Source organism: Schistocerca piceifrons, chromosome 1 (genome assembly GCF_021461385.2).
Source record: "Schistocerca piceifrons isolate TAMUIC-IGC-003096 chromosome 1, iqSchPice1.1, whole genome shotgun sequence".
Lineage (NCBI taxonomy): Eukaryota > Metazoa > Arthropoda > Insecta > Orthoptera > Acrididae > Schistocerca > Schistocerca piceifrons.
This window is the reverse complement of record NC_060138.1, coordinates 577,387,731-577,410,680: the sequence shown is the minus strand read 5'-3', so window position 1 is coordinate 577,410,680 and position 22,950 is coordinate 577,387,731. Positions and strand designations below refer to the sequence as shown.

The 22,950-nt window shown below is 37.7% G+C and overlaps 1 protein-coding gene across 4 annotated transcripts in view; it reads right to left on the bottom strand.

Annotated features, from left to right (window-relative positions):
• The window catches only part of LOC124802186 (helicase domino), a 436,722-nt gene that overhangs the window by 364,069 nt on the left and 49,703 nt on the right, over window positions 1-22,950 (bottom strand). For all 4 annotated transcript variants that reach the window (XM_047263133.1, XM_047263131.1, XM_047263130.1 and 1 more), the window contains 2 exons: window positions 15,612-15,752; window positions 7,831-8,044 (listed from right to left, as the gene is read on the bottom strand). In XM_047263133.1, the coding sequence (XP_047119089.1) occupies window positions 7,831-8,044; window positions 15,612-15,752 (355 nt within the window). The remainder of the gene's footprint in view (window positions 1-7,830; window positions 8,045-15,611; window positions 15,753-22,950) is intronic.

The window sequence follows — 22,950 nt, the reverse complement described above, 5'->3', positions numbered from 1 at the left end:
CTCCCTTTTCCTACTGACGAATTCCAGTCACCCATGACTATTAAATTTTCATCTCCCTTCACTATCTGAATAATTTCTTTTATTTCATCACACATTTCTTCAATTTCTTCGTCATCTGCAGAGCTAGTAGGCATATAAACTTGTACTACTGTGGTAGGCGTGGGCTTCGTATCTATCTTGGCCACAATAATGCGCTCACTATGCTGTTTGTAGTAGCTTACCCGCATTCCTATTTTCCTATTCATTATTAAACCTACTCCTGCATTACCCCTATTTGATTTTGTGTTTATAACCCTGTAGTCACCTGACCAGAAGTCTTGTTCCTCCTGCCACTGAACTTCACTAATTCCCACTATATCTAACTTTAACCTATCCATTTCCCTTTTTAAATTTTCTAACCTACCTGCCCGATTAAGGGATCTGACATTCCACACTCCGATCCGTAGAACGCCAGTTTTCTTTCTCCTGATAACGACATCCTCTTGAGTAGTCCCCGCCCGGAGATCCAAATGGGGGACTATTTTACCTCCGGGTCTTTCAGCATAGGCACTAGCTTATGGTAAGCTGTACAGCCACAACAAATGCCACCTTCAACACGGGCAGGGAGTACAGTTGTAGCAGCGAAAATGTTAAAAGGAATTCCATGGACCTGTTTTACACAGGGTGTCTCTAAAGTCACTAACCATTTCCATGAAAACACAATTTTTTTTTCCTCTCTGCAGATACTGGTACCTTTTGCTTAGAATGGGTTGCCATTGTTTGTGCATGGCTACACAGATTGTCATACGAAGACACCAGAGCAGAATTTACCCATAAATTCCACAAACCAGCCCCATCAAGGATACGCGTGTTTGCTTGTGAACAAATTTAATCATACTGGCAATGTGTATGATGAGGCATGTCATGGATGACCACGCGTATCGGCAGAAATAGTGCATCAGGTTCAAATTGCCAGTGACAGGAGTCCGAAGGCATCAACTCGACACCTATTTAGGGAATTGAATGTCCCTCACAACACAGTGTGGAAAATCCTGTTTTCACTCTACGAAAACATCCTTATCATATACAGTTTCTGCTTTATCTTGAGGATGAGGGTTTCATCTGTCGTCGATGTTTTTGGGAAAGTGTACAGACAAAACAGCCGAATATGGGCATACGAAGAATCACATGAGCTACTGGAGTGGGAACATGATACAACAAAGGTCAATGTTTGGTTGGGTATGACAAAAGCAAAACTGTACGGTCTATTTTTCTTTGCTAGAGGCCAATAACAGGTAACAGCTACCTTGACATGTTAGAACTGTTTCTCAAACTGCAGCTTCAGGATGATTGTGTACAGGATAGTTTTGTCTAAACAAGATGATGCACCACCACATTTTGCACACATTGTCTGTGATTACCTGAACAGAACCTTTCCAAGGAGGTGGATAGGCAGATACAGTTTTGTTTCAGCAAGAAGGTGCATCTTCAAATTTTGCACACATCATCTGTGATTACCTGAACAGAACCTTTCCAGGGAGGTGGATAGGCAGAGGGTCAACTCAGCTGTGGACTGCCCCTTGTCTGGACCTTACCCCTTCAGCCTTTTCGGTATGAGCATAAATCAAGTCTAAAATGTACACTACCAAAGTGAATGGTCTGCCTGATCCACGGATTCGTATTAGGGAAGCAGCATGCCACATTACAGTCGAAATGTTAAGGTCTACATTTTGTTCCACTACTAAAAGATGGAGTATGTAGTGTAGATGGCGTTCATGTAGAAGGGCAGCACAACATGGGTAAAACTTCACAATAAAATTGATTTTTCAATCACTACTGAAATGGATAGTGACTTTAGACACACACGTTTTTATTTGACACACTATTTTAGAACTGTCCTTGAAGTGGACTGTGGTCTGTAGCTCTCTTATTAGTCAGTACCCCACAACAATCACATCTGATTCCTGTATTGTAATTATGAATTACCTATTCATTACATGCAGTTCATCGTTTTCTTTTAGAAAGAGAAAAGTCTTAAGAATATATAATGAATACAGTTAATAAATTATAATTTTTGAAGTAGTCCCTAAAGGATTGTCTTTTACTTAAACTGGCAATTATCTTCACTGCTCTTTTGAAGCCTGAATATCCTATCCATGTAGACTGTGGGTGCATATTGCAAATGCAAGTGAATTAATTCATAGTACACTTGTTTAAGGACAGGAGTATTTATTATATTTGAGATATGTTTTAGCAAGTAAATACTGCAGCTAATCTTTTTACAGATATAGCTGATACAATCCATCCACGTACAATGCTCATCCATCACAATGCCTAAAAACTTATGTTTATCGGATGTAAGACAGTGATTAAGTACGAGATTGGTTATGATTCAGAAAGAACTCTGTTTCAACAGTCTTGTCTTATTCAATGTACATTTATTCATTGTTAGGTGTTCTGTGATCAGTTCAGAGTTCTCTTTATTGCTTTGTAATGCTAGCTGATTAGTATGTCCCAGCTAATAAATGATGTATCATCAGCATAGTTCGGTAACTTGCGAGTTTTGTGGCTGTGTTATGTCAGTAATGTATACAATAAACAACAGAAGAATACTTCCGTCTCTGTTGGGCACCACAGTTGATACTTTCATATCGTCATTTTACTGTTAGAATTTTACTTTCATTCTTGTAACACGGTTTAGTTAACTTTTATCTCAGAGATAAGAACTTAAGAAGTTCAGTGCTACTCCTATTAGGCACTAAGTTTCTAATTTGGGTAATAGTACTGAATGATTTAAGAATCAAAGGCCTTAAGCAAATCCAGAAAGGCCCCAATGACTGTTACCTTTATCCAGTCCATTCAGCAGTTTGTGGAAAAAAGTTATCACTGCTTTTACACTAAACTCTCATCAAATACAACTCTCAGTAGTCTGGCCTCTAAGTAATCCAACACACTTACAGCTTCTAGTCGTTCAACCTGAAATGACACCTACAATAATGAAATTTTGTCCGCCACAATGTTGTTAGTTAATTATAATGGTCAACACTCCTGTACACTCTGAAATTATTGCTTTCCTTACGGATCATTATCATGACTTCTAAAGAGAAACAAGTTATGCTTGACCTCAAGCAGAAACTCGAAATTAGTTATAAACTGAATTGAGGTTCTTCGCATAAAACCATTGTTTCTGGCAACAGTGTTGGACGAGCACTACTTACGACCAAACTTCAGCAGAAAAGAAGTTATCATAAACTCACAGGGAAGTTACAATGAAACGGATGAAGACGAGGACATAGGAGCAGACAACATGAGGATATCTCAAACTGCTGGTGCTGAAGCTGGAGACATCTTCCTGGAATACATTATGCAGCAATCAGAAACATGGCAGGACCTATGAAATGCTTGTAAAGCCGCTTTGTGATAAAGCATACTACCGTTGCATATCATCATGGTGACAACTATAACTTTGGGACATGCTTCATTATGAATGTCGATTGATACTAATATGCATATACACACCCAAGAACTAATTTTTCTATAAAAACGAATGTATCTTTTAATTTGATGAAGTACAATCCCTGTGTTTATACTAAATTTTAGACATTCTAACAACCCGGCACTTTCGCTAATCCGGCACCCATATGTGAGAGGAATGGCCGGTTTAGCTAGAGTCTAGTGTATTTTGAATCTGTCTTTTCAGAACCTGTGCTGCGAGATGTTTAATGAGATGTATTTACAGAGGAAATATTTCCTTTTTCTACAATTATTCTTCCAAGAAACTTGCCAAGTGCTGAAGACAATGAAACTGGCCTGTAATTATTTATGTCAGTGGTTGCTTTCTTTCTATACATTGGTCGTATCTCAGAATGTTTAGAAGTTCAGAAAAGGGCATTTAGCCAATTGAGCTGTTTATTAAATGTGTTATTGGTTTTATTAATTCGTTTTTGCATTCTCTAAGTAATGTAGATGATATGTCATCCCAGCCACTAGATGTTTTTACTATGAGTTTTGAGATTATTTTTGTTATCTCATATTGTTTTACACTCCTAATGGAAAATGAATTACTCATTTTGATTGCGTTTATTTTTAGTGTTGGTTCAATTTCTTCCTCATACACCTGAAAGCCTCACACAATGTTTGGCTCACTCACCAACATTCCATTTTCTACTAGTGCTATATTACAACATCTCGATTCTCTTTATTTTCACATTCTTTGTTTACTAAATTCCAAGGTGTTTTACTAACATTATTGGATTCACTTATCTCTTCAGTGTAACAGTGTTCTCTTAGAAGCATCAGAGATTTCCTGTAAGTTTTTCTGTTGTTTTTATACTGTATTAGGAAGTATCTCTGAATAGCACATACAGGACTTTCATATTTTTCTTTAATTTGCAGACTTCTGGAGGAATTTATATTCTTTGTGTACACTCTAGTTATTTTTTACTATTGGACGCAAGTCAACTGTCTGGCGCATTCTATGCAAAGATCTGTTTGTAAAACCATACCAGCTGCAGTTGTTACTAACATGGACTACTTGGGACAATGAAATTCGTTCCGACTTTTGTAATGACTTGCAGTAAATATTGGAGGAAGATGGTTTTTCACAGGATTTACATTTCAGTGATGAAGCCACATTTCACATATCTGGAAAGGTGGGCACAGAACATCCACAACAGATTGTGAAACCCTTTCTTGATTCAACTAAGAAGACAAAGTAAATATTCAAGATTTTGAATCAAAAACAGCTGCCAATATGAGTAACATAAAAGTAGATACCCTCTGAGGACTGAAGTAGCTTAAATCACTTAACAAAAGCAAGTCCTCTGGTACAGATTGTATAACAGTTAGGTTCCTTTCAGAGTATCTCATACAATAGCTCCATATTTAACAATCATATACAACCGTTTGCTTGACGTAAGATCCGTACCCAAAAGACTGGAAAGTTGCACAGGTCACACCAATATTCAAAAAAGGTAGTAAGAGTAACCCACTAAATTACAGGCCAATATCATTAACATCGATATGCAGCAGGATTTTGGAACATATATTGTGTTTGAACATTATGAATTACCTCGAAGAAAATGGTCTATTGACACACAGTCAACAAGGATTCAGAAAACATCATTATATAGTCCCGCTTATGTAACTGGATTCGTGATTCCTGTCAGAGAGGTCATAGTATATGTAGTAACTGACAGAAAGGCATTGAGTAAAACAGAAGTCATTTCTGGCATTCCCCAAGGTTGAGTTATAGGTCCTTTGCTGTTTCTTATATACAGAATCGATTTGGGAGACATTCTGAGCAGCCGTATTAGGTTGTTTTCAGATGTCGCTGTCGCTAGTAAAGTCATCAGAAGATCAAAGCAAATTGCAAAATGATTTAGAGAAGATATCTGTGCGGTGCAAAAATTGGCAATTGGCCCTATACAACAGAATGTGTGAGGTCATCCACATGAGTGGTAAAAGGAATCTGTTAAACTTCTGTTAAATGATAAATCAATCAAATCTAAAGGGCATAAATTCAACTAAATACCTAGGAATTACAATTACGAACAACTTAAATTGGTAAGAGGACATAGAAAATGTTGTGGGCAAAGCTAGCCAAACAAGGTATGTTATTGGCAGGACACTTAGAAAATGTAACAGGTCCACTAAAAAGACTGCCTACATTACGCTTATCCATCCTCTTAGAATACTACTGCACGGTGTGGGATCCTTACCAAATAGGACTGATGGAGGACATAGAAAAAGTTCAAAGAAGGGCAGCATGTTTGGTTTTATCGCGAAATAGGGGAGAGAGTGTCATTGAAATGATACTGGATTTGTGGTGGCTTCATTAAAACAAAGGCTTTTTTCGTTGCGGTGGGATCTTCTCATGAAATTTCAATCACCAACTTTCTCATCTGAATGCGAAAATATTTTGTTGGCGCCAACATACATAGGGAGAAATGATCACCATAATAAAATAACGGAAATCAGAGCTCGCACCGAAAGATATAGGTGTTCATTTTTTCCACATGCTATATGAGACTGGAATAATTGAGAACTGTGAAGGTGGTTCGATGAATCCTCTGCCAGGCACATAAATGTGATTTGCAGAGTATCCGTGTAGATGAAGATGTAAATCACCTTCTGTGCCATGTCCTCTTCAAAGTTTGTAGACCACTTTTCCTTGGAAAGAAAACTGTTAATGGTTTGGTGTACCTGGACATATGGCAGCAATGACCTGTGCCAAAATCACAGCAAGATGTTGGAGACTTCATTTTGCAAGATGCTGCTCCACCACACTTTCTGTTAGATTTCTATTACCTCAATGCTGAACTGCATCAGTGTTGGATTGGACCCCCCTCACACGAAAAAACAGAACATACTATACTGCACTTTTTGCTCACTATGTTGCCAACTGCTGAACAATCACAGCAGTGTCTGAATCATTTCAGAGATACAGTTAAATAAAATACACTTTGATAAATCAAATCCACATCTTTCAAATTATAAGCTATGTGATACAAAATCTGTGTAAAGAAATTTCAAACACCATTGCAATACAGCAATAGCAGTGGCCGAAGCTTCTTTTTTATATAGCACTACTGCAAAAGTTAACCACAGAGTAATACCATGGTCACTGATCGACAGTGCAGTAACAAATAAATACAGAATATCATTCAAAATACATGATGAATTTTAATTCAGTTATTCACAATGAAAGCATGTTGGAAGAATAAATCAGTTTTAATGACACAGAATTACTTGACTTAATTCTACAATGTGAAAAAATTAGATAATGTGACAGAAAAACTGACCAATTAGATCAGTTGGGCAACTAGCAGTGGAAATATGTTTTGCTAATTTTATACAAATTAACTTTAAACCAAAAATATTGTGACAAGGAAAGATCTGAGAGGAATGCAAGTAACAGAAATGTGCTTTCTACAAGGAATCCTGGGTAAGACAAGAAGGGACAGGATAAGAAATGAAACAATACAAAATATGTAGAAGATCAATACTGTAAAAGAAACTGCGGAGAAAAATAGTCTGAAATAATTTGGCTGTATTAAAAGAATGGAAGTAGAAAGACTGTCACAAAGAGATCTGAAAGGCTAGAATCTGAAAGAAGACCAATTAGAAGATCACGAACAAGATGGAAAGCACAGGTGAAAGATGATGTGAATCTAAGAGGACTACAATGGATTGTGGGAAAAAGAGAAGACTGGAAGACGCTTTGCGAATATCATGCATAAGCAGAAACGTTTTGGGAAGAAGAGGAGGAAGAAGAAGAAGAAGAAGAAGAAGAAGAAGAAGGTAACAACCTCATAGTTTTGTACATGGGAAAAATTTCAGTTTCTCTATGACTTAAATTATTGAATTTGAGATCTGTAGCAGTACCAAATACTTAATTTCAAAGACCTTAAGAACACACATTTAGAATACTAATGACAAAGAATGAGAGATAAGCAAATAACATTTCAGGGAAAAACAGATGCTGTTTTCTCACAATGGTGGCAGCTGACAAACCCATTAGGAAGAAAGCATTTTCAAGACAGAGGTATGGTTGCATAATTTAGAAAAATTTTACCATGCAGTTAACTTACTGGAAGTAATAATGTGAAATAAGCAAAGTCAGAAATTAATCTGGATGCTAGCATCTGCTGTTTGAATGAAGAAGAAACCAACATGTAGATTAACCCAAAATAAGCAGTTTAAACAATGTCTCAGTAAACTCTGAACTAATATGAAGCATTAGAAGTTCACAGATACAATCGTCATTTACTTCACAGATAAACTGATTAGTCATAGCTTAGCCAATGATATAAATAAGCCTAGTCTCTTTTTTTTAAATGTGGTACTCACCATCAGACACAGTTGTTCTCCTTGATGGTGATGACAAGCGAGATGAAGCTACTGATGCAGGAACACTTACGTTTGTACTATCACCACCTTTGTTCATGCTTTCTGCCAACCAGTTGGAATATTTTTCAGTCTGATCAACAATAAAACTTAGGTGTTGATCTAATGCCTTTTTTCTTTTCTCTTCTAACCTTGTTTGCTGTTTATATTCAACTAACTGTAATAAACAGTAAAATTAAAACAAATTAAAAATATACAAGATCTCAGCAGCTATTGCAAGACATGTAATTTTTATAGCACAGAAGACAGAAAGGCAAGTATTTACTTTCACTTCCAGGCAGTGAAAGTAGAAGGCAGTTTCCTAAGTTCAAAAGGAAAATTCTAAAGCATATTCCTTTATAATCTAGGGACTGACAAAGAGTCCAAATCTCCCCCCCCCCCCATCCTCTCTATATTACCATTAACTGCAATTCAGTTCCAAGTTGGAAACTTTAGGAGTGTTATGGGGTACAGACAAGGAAGTGTGGTGTTGCCATTATTATATACAATGGTGATGGATTGAGCTGCGGCACCAATCAAGCTTGTGGCGAGTAAGTGGTCTTTGCTCCTGGTCAATATGTGGCATCTTCAGTGGTTGTCAGCAGAGGGCAGGCAGAAGATGAGTGGATGTAGAGGTATGCATTCACATCTAGAGCTCTCTGGTGACAATGCACTTAGAGTAGTAACAAGTGGTAGTGCTTTGTCTGCAAGCAGTGTGAGTGCAGTGTTTTCGGCAAGAACGCTCAGCTGTGTTTCAGGGCTTGGCATGGTGCATAAGACAACAGTACAGTGTGGATTGCATTTGATAACCGGTGGAAAACAACAAAGCTCAATCTCCTGTCAAGAGGTGTGAATCCTTCGGGAGGGTTGCTACCCAGGGGTATAGCAGTCAGATTCACCTCTACAGCTATATGCCTCAGGGGCATTGTGAGAACCGCACAACATTTGGGCTGTATGTTCAAAACTGCACTCAGACACACTGTGGTGGTATATGACCAGCTTACTTCAAGCAGACTGCATTGGTGTTAGAATGGTGAGCATTTGGCTTTACTAAGTTCTTTCAAGAAGTTATCTGCATTGTCTATGGAGCCTACCAGTCTATATCACACCAATTTCCAATCTGTCGTGTGGTGGTTATTAAGTGTTCACCAAGAGCGCAAAGAAATCAAAACTGTTTTTAAAATAACATGTACATCAAGTAATATGTTTTATTCTGCCTTGAACATAGGGAAGTGTTGCCACTTATCAAAGATTGCTGTGTAATTCTCACCCGAGTGACAGGCAAACACTGTTACAATGAAGTTATAGTAACAGTTAATCAGTATTTCTTAGTTTCTGGCCTAGAAATTTCTTCAACCAATGGAAAATTATTTCAAGTAAAATACTTTAAAGTTAGTGGCTCATTCAGCTGTGGCTGTTGCGTAAAAGTACTTTTGGATCTTGAAGTTAGGATAGTTTATTTTATTTTACGTGTATAAAAGTTTTTGTGTTACAGGCAGCTTATTTATTATATTGTAAAAGCCTTGATAAAATAACCAGTTACATAAAGGCTTTGGTATATGATACAGTAAACAAAGGTGGTACGTTGGAGTCTTCATTTTATACAACGGAGAATCCTTGTATTTTATTTTCTTTAAAGAACTTCTTTTAAACATTGAATGTTATTGTCTTAAAGTTCATGCATCTTCACTGAGTTTTACAAGTCTTAATTGTTTGAAGAATTTATTCAAATAGCTTAAAGTTTTCAATAGTGAGTTTAATAATTGCTTTGGTTAGAGTTATTTTTAATTAAATTCATTCTGATAATAATTATTATTTCCTATGCAGACGTGTACTGTAAACCAAAAAGGTTATAGCTGTTGCCACATACTGAGTTTTTGAATATTTACATAAATTGTTTGAAGTATTGAGGTTTGTATTAAACTTCAACACCTTACAATCTAGCTCACTAAAATTTCATGGATGAAATTGTGAAAGAGACAAAAGAAGTTCATTGAAAACGGGAGATGAAGTTACTGCTATCTGCTAATGATGCTGTGTTGTGGGGAACCAGCAGTAATGAAGTACAAGAACAACTATACATACTAAATGAAAAAACTGAGCAACATGGCATGAAATGAAATGTGATGAAAAGTAAAGCTATGCTGTTAATCTAAGGGGATACAGGCAGGAAAGGACAAACTAATATTAAAGGACTGGAAATTGAAACTGCGGACAACTTTAAATATTTAGGAAGTGGCACAATGCAGAATGCAATGATGGCAGGTAGAATTTAGAAAAAAAGAGTACAACAAAGCAATGTGCTTTACTAGTGTGTGAGGGGCTGAGTCTGGGGAAGGGAGATGCCAATGACGTGTAAGGAAGTGCTGTACAGGGTGTACATTACACCCAATATTGACATACGCACCGAAAACCTAGAAAATGACAAGAAGAAGCCACTGAAATCAAATTCTTAAGGATGTTAGGGAAAAACAAGGTGAGACATAGTAAGAAATGAAAATTTCAGGAGGGAAATAGGAGAAAAAAAAGTTGAATGATGGAACTGAGAAGAGTATGTGAAAGAATGTGAAATATGGAAGAACACCAAAATCAATGATGGAAGCCAAGTTTCAGGGCAAGAGGCACACCCAGAGCACGACTGAAAACTACCATAAATGTCCCAACCCAGCCTGATGACAGATTAAGGAGGAACAAGATGATGACAACAAATAATGTACACAGCTAGTAATCTAGAGAAGAAATTGGAATGTGAATGCTAAATAGAAAGATAAAACAGCGTCCGAAACATATGAAATATAAATTATAGTAGCAGTAGAAGACAAGACATAAATGCTGAAAATCAGTATACACAACTGGAAACAACAAAATGTGGCTACAACACTTCCTTCATTTATACAACACTTCTGAAAAATACACAATAGCATGAAACAACTATTCTGGTGAAACAATTATTCTTGCTGAGGCAAGAAGGGTAATAACAAACACAGAAAACATCATTTCTCCTCCCCCCCCCCTCCCCCGTGTGTGTGTGTGTGTGTGTGTGTGTGTGTGTGTGTGTGAGAGAGAGAGAGAGAGAGAGAGAGAGAGAGAGAGACTGCTACTCACCGTACAGAGGAGAGGTCACAGACAGGCACAATAAAAACAGTGCGGTACGTTTAAGTTTGCACCCAAAAGGCCTTCTTCCAAAGTAGAAAACATACATACACGTACAGAGCAAATGCACCTGATGGGGGAAGCAATCTGATGTGGGGGACCAAAGGAGAGAAGCAGAGTAGGGGAAAAACTTGTGGGTGCGTTGGTGGAACAGAAGGCTATACAGTGCTGGAATGAGAGCACGGAAGGGGATAGGTAGGTGAAGGACAGGGACTATGGGGCCGGGAGGGGAGGTTATGGGAACATAGGATATACTGCAGGGAGAGTTCCCACCTGCGCAGTTCAGAAAGGCTAGTGTTGGTATGTAGGATCCAGATGGTGCAGGCGGTGAAGGTGTCAATGATGTGAAGTACAGTGTATTGGACAGCATGTTCAGCAACTGAGTGGTCCAGCTCTCTTGGCCACAATTGGTCAGGGGGCATTCACGAGGACAGACAATTTGTCAGTTGAAATTTGCATTCTGCGATAAATGCGAATTCTGAATCAAAATGCAAATCCAACGAATTACTAATTAGATGCTGTTTCAAAGAAATTTTATCAAAATCAGTTATCATTGGATATAGTTTGCAACAGCTTAGTTTTCTGCATACAGTATCAAAAACGTAGGCAATTACTGGCATTGTATGTCATCTGCTAAAGCCCAATTTGGAAAGATAATGTGCACAAACTACTTGCAAAATAAAGTGTACAAATGCAACAATGTATCAATGTGCTCAATGATCAAGTGCTGTGCCAGTTGTGAATGGCTGAATGGTCTGTTTAAGATACACATTGCTTAATGCAACGTAGTACTTAACCATTGACATGGCATTTTATGAGAAAGACATGCACATGTTTGTTACCTAAAGCTCAAAAGATAGTATAATGCAGACAATTTTCTCAGCAATTAGGTGGAGCATGTTTTGAACTATAGTTGCATCAAATACTGCTAGAGGTTGGGCCTGAACTATCTCGTTAATGAGGTTGGGCCTGAACTACGTCATTAACAATACTCAGTTGACTTCAACAAACAATTGCGCGGTAACTGTCCCCGAATGCTTTATGTTGTGCATTGCTTGTTTTTTTTCCCCTTAATCTGCAATAGTGAAGCGACTAATCCCATTCCATCACGGATTTTGATTACGACCCTTCCAACACCAGCAGAGATTGGTGATCCCTGTGAAAATGTATCAACTATGCTGTACGCTACTGCCCAGTGAAATGGAGGTGGAGTTTGTTTCCCCGCACTGCTCCTTCCCCTGAGGAGGTCAAAATTCTCATGTGTTTATGTTCGTGGCCATCTGCTACAAAGCCTACAGTGTCTGCCCGCTGCGCTATAGCGACTGGAAAACAAAATCTGTAACGTTTTTCAATTGTGCTGAAATTCTTCCCATAATGTTAAAATCAAGTTGCCGTATGCTCAGTTCTACTATTACGGTAAGTGCCTTGTCAGTTATGTCTGTAGCACTGTCAAAGCATGAATCGAAGATCTATGAATGTCCATGAAAGATCGAAGTTCGAAGTCTGCAGATATTTTGATCTTGAAATTGCGCGAGAAAAGACAAATAATGTACAGAAACACCTTCTATCGCAGATGCATTCACTTCAATGGCAGGAAAATGCTGCTGCTTTTCAACAGAGCAATCATTTTGGAAAGCTTAAATACAGCCAAATGAAGAAAACAAAGGCCATTTCGGAAGGAAAAGGTGTTGAAGTTTTTGGAAAAGCAAACATTCCGGTCAAAAATTTACCTACCAGCACTTTTTTTAACAGACAATTTCAAAGAACTAATAATTTGTTTGTCTTCATTCATGTAGCATGACAACCATTTAAATTTATGCATCCAATCATTTATAAAGAAAATAGAAGCGAATTTCGACAAAAATAGATGCAAACTTTGCAAAGAATTGATGCGAATGTTGCCAAAAATAAATGCTATATTTTCCGGTTCCTATTCATAGCTCATATTCCTGCAATAGACCTTGGTGCAAGACCTGTCCCACACGTCTTCCTACTATCACCTACCCCACTCCAGTCACAAGCATATCCTATTCCATCAAAGACATTATTCTGTTGCAGGATAATGTCTGCCCACACGTTGCCAATGTTGTTTCGACTATGCTGCAGAAGTTTCACCGGGACATCATTGCAGATGCTCCGTACAGTCCCGACACCTCCCCATGCATTTTCAATATTTCTGGAGCCCTGAAGAAAGACATTCATGGCCGTCAACTTTCTTAGGATGTAGTGAGGCACACAACTTTTTTTCACCTGTCTAATTTTCATTTGATTGCCCCTTACATCTGCTAGTAAATGACAATATACTAACCAAAGAAAACAGCTTCAATTTTGATATTTGCTGCTGTGGAGAATAAAATAAGAGAAAATGTAGAAAATGAAGTGTGATTGTGGCAGGGATAAAATTAATAATTTTGCTCCAGTGTCACTGATTTCAATAAATAAATGAAGTCTTGATGCTTTCTCTTACACTTCAAAATGCACTGAGACAATACTAGCAATAAGGTAGCCATGAGTAGGGAAACTCTAAAGCGAAAACTCACACTTTTTCTGCAACCAAACAATGCAGAAGAAATAACAAAAATGTTTACTATATGCCACTTTCTGGTCATTTATTAAATGAATGTAACTATTATAATAAAACAAAGGGAGTTACACCAATCTCTGATGGTTGAGGGCAGAGCATATGAGATACCTGAGTGCTATAAATAATTAATATCTATGTAATGAATACCTGCAAACATATTTTTTAAACATGAGCATCAAACGTAACAATCAACACAATTTATGCTTAATCTTAAAATATAATGGTATGACAAAGAATATGAGCCAGAACTAAGAACTGACAAATCTGTTATAGTTATAGCTCAAATACAATGACTTTGTGATTGACAGACTGCAGTGCCAGAGAGCAGGGTTACATGCATGCAGAACATCACAGTTGAAAAGGCTCTGCATGTACCAACAGAAGAGACAATACAGTTAGCACATGCACCTCTAATGAGAACTATGTTTGTTTGGTGAATAACTCATAGTACTCAACTCACTGAAATATCAATCACAGAGTTTTTATGTAAGTATAATATGACAGGGCCCAAACAATCACATTCCAGTTAAAAAGAGATTATTAAAAATTTATATGCTAAAGGTAATAAGAACATCACATACAAATGTGATAAATTCCTAACACCCATACGCCACATGAAATTAATATTCAAACATCACACAATGCAATGTTCAGTAAATTGGTGACTTGAGGGGGGAGAGAGAGAGAGAGAGAGAGAGAGAGAGAGAGAGAGAGAGAGAGAGAGAGAGAGAGAGACGAGATTAAATAGAAGTAAAGGTTAAAGGACATGTTGCAAGTTGTACGTGTTGTACTTGCGATCTCGTTATCATGTTCTTGTCTGCACCGAGAGTAAGATACGTGCGACGTATAATTCTGTTCAACACTTTATTTGGACGAAAAGTTTATTTAAGCTCACATAACAGCAAGAAAAACATTATGAAACATTTCCAGTGCAACGAATATTACCAGTTTTTTTTGGTAATTAATGAGTAAAACCGTAACAGTAGCAGGAATACTAAAATAGTCAAAGCAAATTATTAAATTCATGGAGCGTGCACTGCAGCATGAAGAAAGTCTCTCACAGCACACCTGGTGGTCAGTGCGTGAACCCTGTTGACATGCACCGGCCAATCAGCTGATTAACTGACATCTGTTTTGGCTGCTGCCCGACGTCGCTACAGACAATACAAACTACATACTAAAAGAATTATATACTAAAAAATGTGAAATCTGTGTGATACAACAATGAATAACATCTAATGACTATGGACTGTTGTTTCTGTTATTTAATAGTCACTGATTGTTGTCCTCCACAGATTATTTTGTATTTTACCTTCCCCGTGAAAACTGATTTTTAGAATGAACAGGCCTCTGACTGATCTCACATAGGCTTTTCCAAATGTAATATGGGGTTTTGATAGACAATCACAATGAAGAAAGCACGTCAACATTAAAATGTAAATTCGAAATAAAAAGTCACGTTCTTGCTCGCTGGTGGACGGGCAACGAAAAAAAGTAAGGGAAAGTATATACAGTAGAATGGTAAATGTGGGTGTCGTGTGATTGATAAGGTAGCTGTGTCAGCCCCACAGGAATCCCTGTATCCTTACGAGTAAACAGAATCAGGAAGGCTTAAGTGGTGCAGGCTCATAAAGAGAATAACACATGATAGACAAAGATACATGACTTGAGGCTCCACGGAAAAGAACAAGAGGAAGACCAAGGGAGAGATGGAGGAAGGGAATGGGCGAGAGTGTTCTGAGAAGAGGAGAAGACTGGAGAAGAATTATGGCAGAGTGATAGTAATACGACAGAGCAAAAGAGAAAGGCTTATGTGCAAAACAGATCTAGCCAGTGACTAGAAACTACTGCTAATGATGAATCTGATTTTGCTACATCTCAATTTTTTAGTAAATTACTGAACCGGTTGTGTTTCACACAATAATAGGTTATCCAGTAAAGTTAACTTTGCTCTAAACAAAATACCAACAGCCTGAAACAAAATATTGGAATGATTCTATTTACATACCTTCTCAACATTTGCCCAAAATGTTTTTACTTCTTTTGCCATAAAACCAGCAATTTTCTTTAACCTAAGTTCTTGAATCTTTTCTGCTTTCTGAGCTTGAGCTTCCTTCTCCTGGAAATACTTCTGCACATTTCTGGCACACTGAAAGAATTGAAATATTATTAAAATAAGCACATATTACTATAGGGGCATCTCAGTACACTTCTTAGACAACATACATAATTACATTCTCAAAATAAGAAACACATTTACTTGGTACCATAATGTGCATCCGCATGCCTTTTCTTTTCTCAGATAGGTGCCAGCATTACATACTTTCAACAGCATAGAAATGGCATGTATTTTATGCGTGCTCGCTTTGTCCCATTTTTGGTAGGAATCTATTCATTATTTTTAGACTAACTGACTGACACAATAAGCCACCTCAGAGAGTGTATGTATTTTACTATTCCAGGAACAGTCACAGACATATTTTATTTTCTTACATGAAATATCCATAGTTGGTTTCCACACAGCAAAGTATTACTGCCACACACAATTTCTGTAGAAGCTGCATTAAGCACAACCTTATCTTACCTAGAAATAGGGATCATTAGTTTTCTAAGCACAATACCTGAATCTTGCAGAGCCTTTTTTAAGGAATGTGTGTATGCTGTAACACAAATGCACTCACTGTACTGCAATTCTGAAATGTGCTTATGTTTCCACGCATTTGCACTAACACACAGAAACCGAAGAATCATGTGGACATCCCTCTACATTCCGCATAAAATGGAAATATTACTGCTGTTAAAAACCACTACCCTGACACTTGGTGCTGTAGCTTTCAAAAATTTCTCCTTGTGCTATCAATGCGATTTCCAGTAAATATGTCAAAGTTTTTGATCAATACTGAGATTGAGAAGCTTTTGAATAAACCGTTTGAAGATTCTGGTGCATTTTTGAAAGTGAATACATTGATTCTGCTTCCAAAAACAACTTTATTTCAGCATTACTGTTCCATTGTTCTACATTTTCTGGCTTGAGAAATCTGCTATGTAAGCTACATTTCCATTCTGTTTTCAAACGAAATTTCACCTCTAACAAGGCATAATATACTTCCTACTAATCAAGATACTTCTTCAAATGTAGTTTAGAGCCACCATGGAAGAAAAGTCATTCTAGAGTTGAAAAATCTTCAGGAGCAGACTTAGGATGGATGACATCAGACAAGGAACCATCCATCATTGCCAGAGTTCAAAGGAGAGAGTGAGTATGTTACAGAAGTGAATGACAGCTGCAGTTCTTTTGATATTTTTTAAAAAATTTGTTTCCCTGAAACAACAATAAACCACATCAAGGCGGAAACTAACAAGCATGTGAAAAGCATTGCAAATAAAATGAGAAGATGCAACAACATGAAACCCACAAGCAAGTGGAGTACATGAACTGGGGTTAAACTTCATGAAATGTATTTGTTTTTGTTGTTATAATCCATGTGTCAAGTAAAGAAAAAAGGATTGCATTATTAGAGATCTACAAATAACTTTGTTTCCACACCATTCTTTGCAGTTCTCTCCCATTTGCATGCAAATGACAATGCCTTACACAGTCCAAGAAATGAGGCTGATCATGATCCTATATGTAAAACCAGACATTTCTTGAATCACTTGCTTTCTCAGTTTCCAGGATTGTTTTCTTATGAACAAAACCTTACCACTGATGAAGATGCGTGGGGATACGGACGAAGTTTTTTTTTCCATGTCTATATAAAAAACAAGCCTGACAAATATGGTATCAAGCTTTACCTTACGTGATTCAAAGACAGGATATGCTTTATGCACTGAAGTTTACATGGATAAAGGGCAGGAAGACATTCAGTCACAGCTCTTTTTCAGAGACTTCTATCCTGCTACTTCAACAAGGGACATACCATTTACAAGGACAGATATTAACCGTTCACAAGCTGTTTTTAATTTTCTGTGGGAGAATAAGACAATGATTGTGGGAACACGCATGCTGAACTGTAGAGGACTTTCTATACAAGGTGTAGTCAACAAAAAGCTAAGGAAAGTTGACTGTACATTTATGAGGAAGATATATCTGTTATGTCAGAACTGGATGGACACTAGATATGTTCTATACCTGTCAGCTCTTCACAAGATGACAAAAACAAGTAGAGATTCATAGCAAAACTGAGATGACACACAAGATCAAACCCAATGCCATTCTACCCCACAATCTCAACAAGACAGGTGTAAAGAGGAACGATCATCTCACATCTTAATATCTTTTCAAAAGATGGCAAATGAAATGTTGGAAGAAACTATTTTTCCACCTTTTTCTAATGGTTGTGATGAACGGTTTCATTTTCTACTAAAAAAGTAGAAACAGGCTGGAAAAAGACTGCCATTTGGCAAACTGCTTCTGTAATTTGGTGAGGAGTTTCCGAAGAAAGGATATATACATCAAAATATTGCTACTCCCCAAAATATGTGTAGCAACAGATTCCTGGGAAGCCATTTTGCTGACCAAATTTCTTCCACAGAAAAGGTGCATCCCACAAGTGTGTGCTAAGTTTCACAGAGAAAGCAAAACTATCCAGTGGAAAGTCTTCTAGAAAAGAGACAGTATGGTGGTGCCATAACTGTACAGTTTCACTATGCATTCCAGAGTGTTTGAAACTGGATAAATTATTGTTAACTGTAGTTAAAAAATCTACACAGATTTCTTTTTTCACTAAATATGTATTGAAATTTAAATAAAATATTGTGCTAAATTTGTAGTAAATGTGATTTATTTTGTAATTAGAATCTACAACCAGAAAATTTATCCATGTATGTACATAAGGTTGTAACAATGAAATGGTAAGCACTTGAAGAGAGGCCAAAAATGCATGGAATTCTGTTACATGCGTGCTGCTCAGCACCTGGAATTAAATATGTATAATCTAATGATGGATATAAACTTTTAATGGAGCATTGTGATATTGCTGTTGCTAGGATGATGCACAAAGTCAGATCAAAAGGAATGTCAACTGTGTATTACCCGTATGAGATTTGGGCAAATCAAAAGCACATTTGAAATTTTGTTTGCCAAACAACAGAGGGACAAGGAGGCTTAAGAGTTACAGTGGGAAAAGGAGGGTGTCTTATAATATGTCATGCTAGTTCTGCTGTTACCAATTTTGTGGCTGAAAGTAAACTTGTATTCCAATCAAAATCAAAAACATACTCTGACTACCACTATGAAATGAAAACAATCAGAGAATTGTCTAGGAATCGGCGTTGCCTTATTTGCATCCAGGCTCTGTGAGCCTCGCACTACAAATACAAGAAAAAGTGATATTCTTTCATGGCTGTGAAACAATAATATACAACATATTGAAATACGAACAAGATCAGAGCTGTTGCAGCTCATTAAGATTTCAAAAGGCAGCATTAAAAAACATGAAACTGATTCCACTGCTCTGCAATGTGTTCACAGGGCAATACAACTACATCCTTAACAATGCCCTCATAATCGCACAGGACTGGTGTGGGCAGAAGTGAAGAGAGATGTGGCAAACAAAAATACTATGTTTAAAGTATCTGATACTGAAAAATCAATCCATAAAGCAATAGACAATATCACCACTGCTGGTTGAGAAGCTTGCATACGTTACACCGACAAAATGCATGAAGATTACCAGAAGAAGGTTGTGAAAATATGAAATAATGGCTTTGTTAACTGTCAATCTGGCACCCGCAGCCAAGAGACTCACGTTCCAAAGGCAGCAACAGTGAAACTTCTGAGTAAAAAGGTATGTGAATGGAATGTACGTTTATTTTGTAATTTACAGCACTTACTTTTCTGTCAAGCTGTCTGTGCAGTAGAAAGTACTTCAGAGCATAATCTGGTTTGCAATGGAAATTTTAGTTTACTTATCTCCCTTGTTTGACTGCAAAATAATATAGTATAAAATGCTGTTCATCCTGCTGTAGATATTTCAGATTTGATCGTGTTAATAAAGTAAGAGGCAACAGAAGGTCTAATCTGTTCTCTAAGGTGCAGTTTATTATATAACCCATTCTGCAGTGTGAGAATCTGTATCATTGGTTTTTCTTCATATCATTAAGCCTGGGAAAGATTAAATGCACATTCCATTCTGTAACATGAATCTCATACATATTAGGCGCACTTAAATTTATTTATCATGAAACGGTTTGTAGCACACAATGAATCTGATAGTAGCGAAGCAGGTTATAATTCAGCTATTGCAGCTGCCCATAATGTAGCTGCTGTCTATGCACTTTAGTTGATACTGCAGTACTTCTTGTGAGCTGTGCAGTGAGAGGCCATTAACTCTTTCTCCGTCTATAGGGAATGGTCAGACTTGTCATGTCGAAACCTGTGTTGCTTTTTTTACCACTGTGAGTTAACATTGCAAGAACTCTGTATGCAGAATTTTAGCTGCTGACATGACCTGGAAGTATGTAAACAATTTTATGAAGTAAGACATTACTGTCACATGGTTTCCGCGCTTATAACTGCCTCTTGTACAACCCTGACTTCGCTCGCTACGTTATACCAACGCCATCTAGGGACAAGGTGGTGTTAGCTAATCGCCACTCTCTTGCCACAGCAGTGAGAGAGCTGATTGCCCCTGTGAAAGCGATCGTATGATAATTAAACATTCATTGACAAATATGGCTGATATGTTATCTACAACATTTTTTCCAAATAGCTATGAAATAGACACAAATAAATATACGGTTTAGAACACGTCCAAATTTTATTTCTTGTAATTACCGCAAAAATGCGAAATATTGATACAATGCTCAAAACATAGGTTTTTTGTGCACCAATAACATACAAGCAAAGGCGACATATGACAGCCCTGCGAATCACAGACGTTGTTAGACATCCGTAGACAAAACTGGGCTGGTGTTAGGAATGAGGAGTGCCACGCATATTTAATCAAATTCTGAAAGCGTGGGGAGGAAAATTGATAATGTACTACTGATTGCAGCTCGAGAATACTGTCACTGTGATAGACAGAAAATTGCAGTTATCTGCACACAACAATTTTCTCTGTTAGTTTTCTGTAAAATGCCTTCCACTGACGGAAAAGTTCTCTGTCTAAAGGTTGAGTTACGTTCGTCGTGCCAGGTGGAATCTGAAGTATCTCTACTTCTTTGTCAGGGTGGGCTCGAAATACAACTTTTAATGAATCAGACCTTTTATGACCTGACCACGAAACTAGAAGGAGAAGAGATTTGTTCCCGCAGATCGGAAGAAAAGCATGACGCATGAAAAGTGTAACGTTTTCATTTCCCATTTTTCCAGACTTCGATGCGTCTACCACAAGAGTGTTTGCGTAGAACATTGTTCTTTTGACACATGGTCCAAAACGTCCAGTTTGTTCTTGAATACACACATATAGTTTAGGAAGCAATTAACCATCCAGACTAATTATGGGCATTATAGTGTATGAATGGGTGAGTGCAGTCGTGGACTGCGCAATCGTCTCAATACGTTTTTCCCCTTTGAATGACAGTGTTCTTTTCGCACACATTTATTTTTTAAAACCTGACAGATCGGCATTGTACACGTACGATTCACTAAAAATAGAGATCTTATTGTTTGCATTCGTAAGAAAAGCTTCTATCATTTTGATTTGTGTCATTTCATTTTCCGACCTGTTTCTCGATACAAATTTTGTTATTTTTCTTGCCATAATTTTATGTGATCTTTTGAAGCGACTAATCCAACTTTGAGAAGCTGTAAATTCTTTAGCTCCTATCGCGTTGGCAATCTCTAACACCCAATCACGCAAAGTTGTATCGCTGACACTAAATGACTGTTGTCTGGCATCGGTAAATAGCTCAAAAAGTCGCGCATCTATCTCCGTCACAATTTCCAGTCGACTCTTACGTCGTCCAGCGACTTCCTTTTTCCATCTATACAATTCAAGTTCAGAACGGACAAAGCGATACTTATTTTGAACAGTACTGACACTTAGGGGTTTCTTACCACTTTCGTTCAACCAATACGTCACCGCTTTTTCTTTGTCTGATAAGGTAATTGTAGTTGCTGGTGATACTTTCGGAGATAATTGATGATGGTACGTGGCACTATCACTCGAAGATTCTTCACGAGTGCAACTTTCGTCGGTGGCTTCGCCGTCTGTAGATTCACAGTCTGCAATATCGAGTGTTTCAGTTGTTTCTAGCCACATGTCTGAGCCATTGACGTGCTCGTCTAAAAGGTTAACAACCATGTCACACAACACATAGTCTTCACGCGTGTATTCTGTTGATTGCTTCATTTGGCGTCTGTGGTATATCTCCATGGAAAGCAGCAAAACATTTACAGGGTTCGCCATCACCTGTGAGGGGAGATTGAATGTTCACCGTAAAGTGGCTTGCGGAGTATAGATGAACATGTACAGAACATCTTTCACATCTCTAATCAGTTTGAGGACGGTATGTTTCGAAATACATACCAGAAATTAAAAGGACGTGCATGCCACAGGAACGAATATTCGTTTCCCCTTTCCACCAAAACCGTGCAGCGATATTCCTCTTTAGTGAACGCCGCGATAAGACGGCCGCACTTCCCGACCATGCGCACAACGCTCGCGACTTGCCATTTCCAGGGGTGGCAAGCCGTCACTGCAAGCGCCAAGCAGGAAACACAGCCGTGTTCGTGATTTTTTTTAGGTGACTTCCTGTTCATGTCAGCAGCTACAATTTTGCATACGGACCTTTTTCACAGTTAAATAACAGTGCTAAAAAAAGCAATACATGTTTCGGCATGACAAGTCTGACCATTCCCTTGTTAGTTGAATGTGGGATATCTGTTGTCTGCAGACAAATCAATGTGGCCATGGCCTTCATTTGTGTAAGAGCTGTTTTGTTTTGCCGGAAAAAGTGATACGTGTAATAATAGAGTAATGAATTGTAGTTTCACAATAAACTTGGGAAAACTCCTACTGAAACCTATCTTTCACTAAAAGAAGTGTATGCCAAATACCATTCATCACGCATACAAGTTTTTGAGCATTTCCAGGGTGGCTGAGATGACACTGAAAATGACTCATGCCCGGGATGCCCTTCCAACATCAAAAATCGATGAAATAATTGAAAAAGTAGGTAATCTGATTTGAGCTGACCATCAGTTGAGTATTCAATTGATTGCCGAAACAATGGGAATTGACAAAGAACACGAAAATTCTCATGATCGACAAAATGGAAACTCGTGATCATGTTTGTATCAACACTTAAAACACCGTTGAAAATGATTCTAATTTCTTGGACAATGTGATAACATGTGATGAATCTTGGTGTTTCACTTACGACCCAGAAACTACATGCCA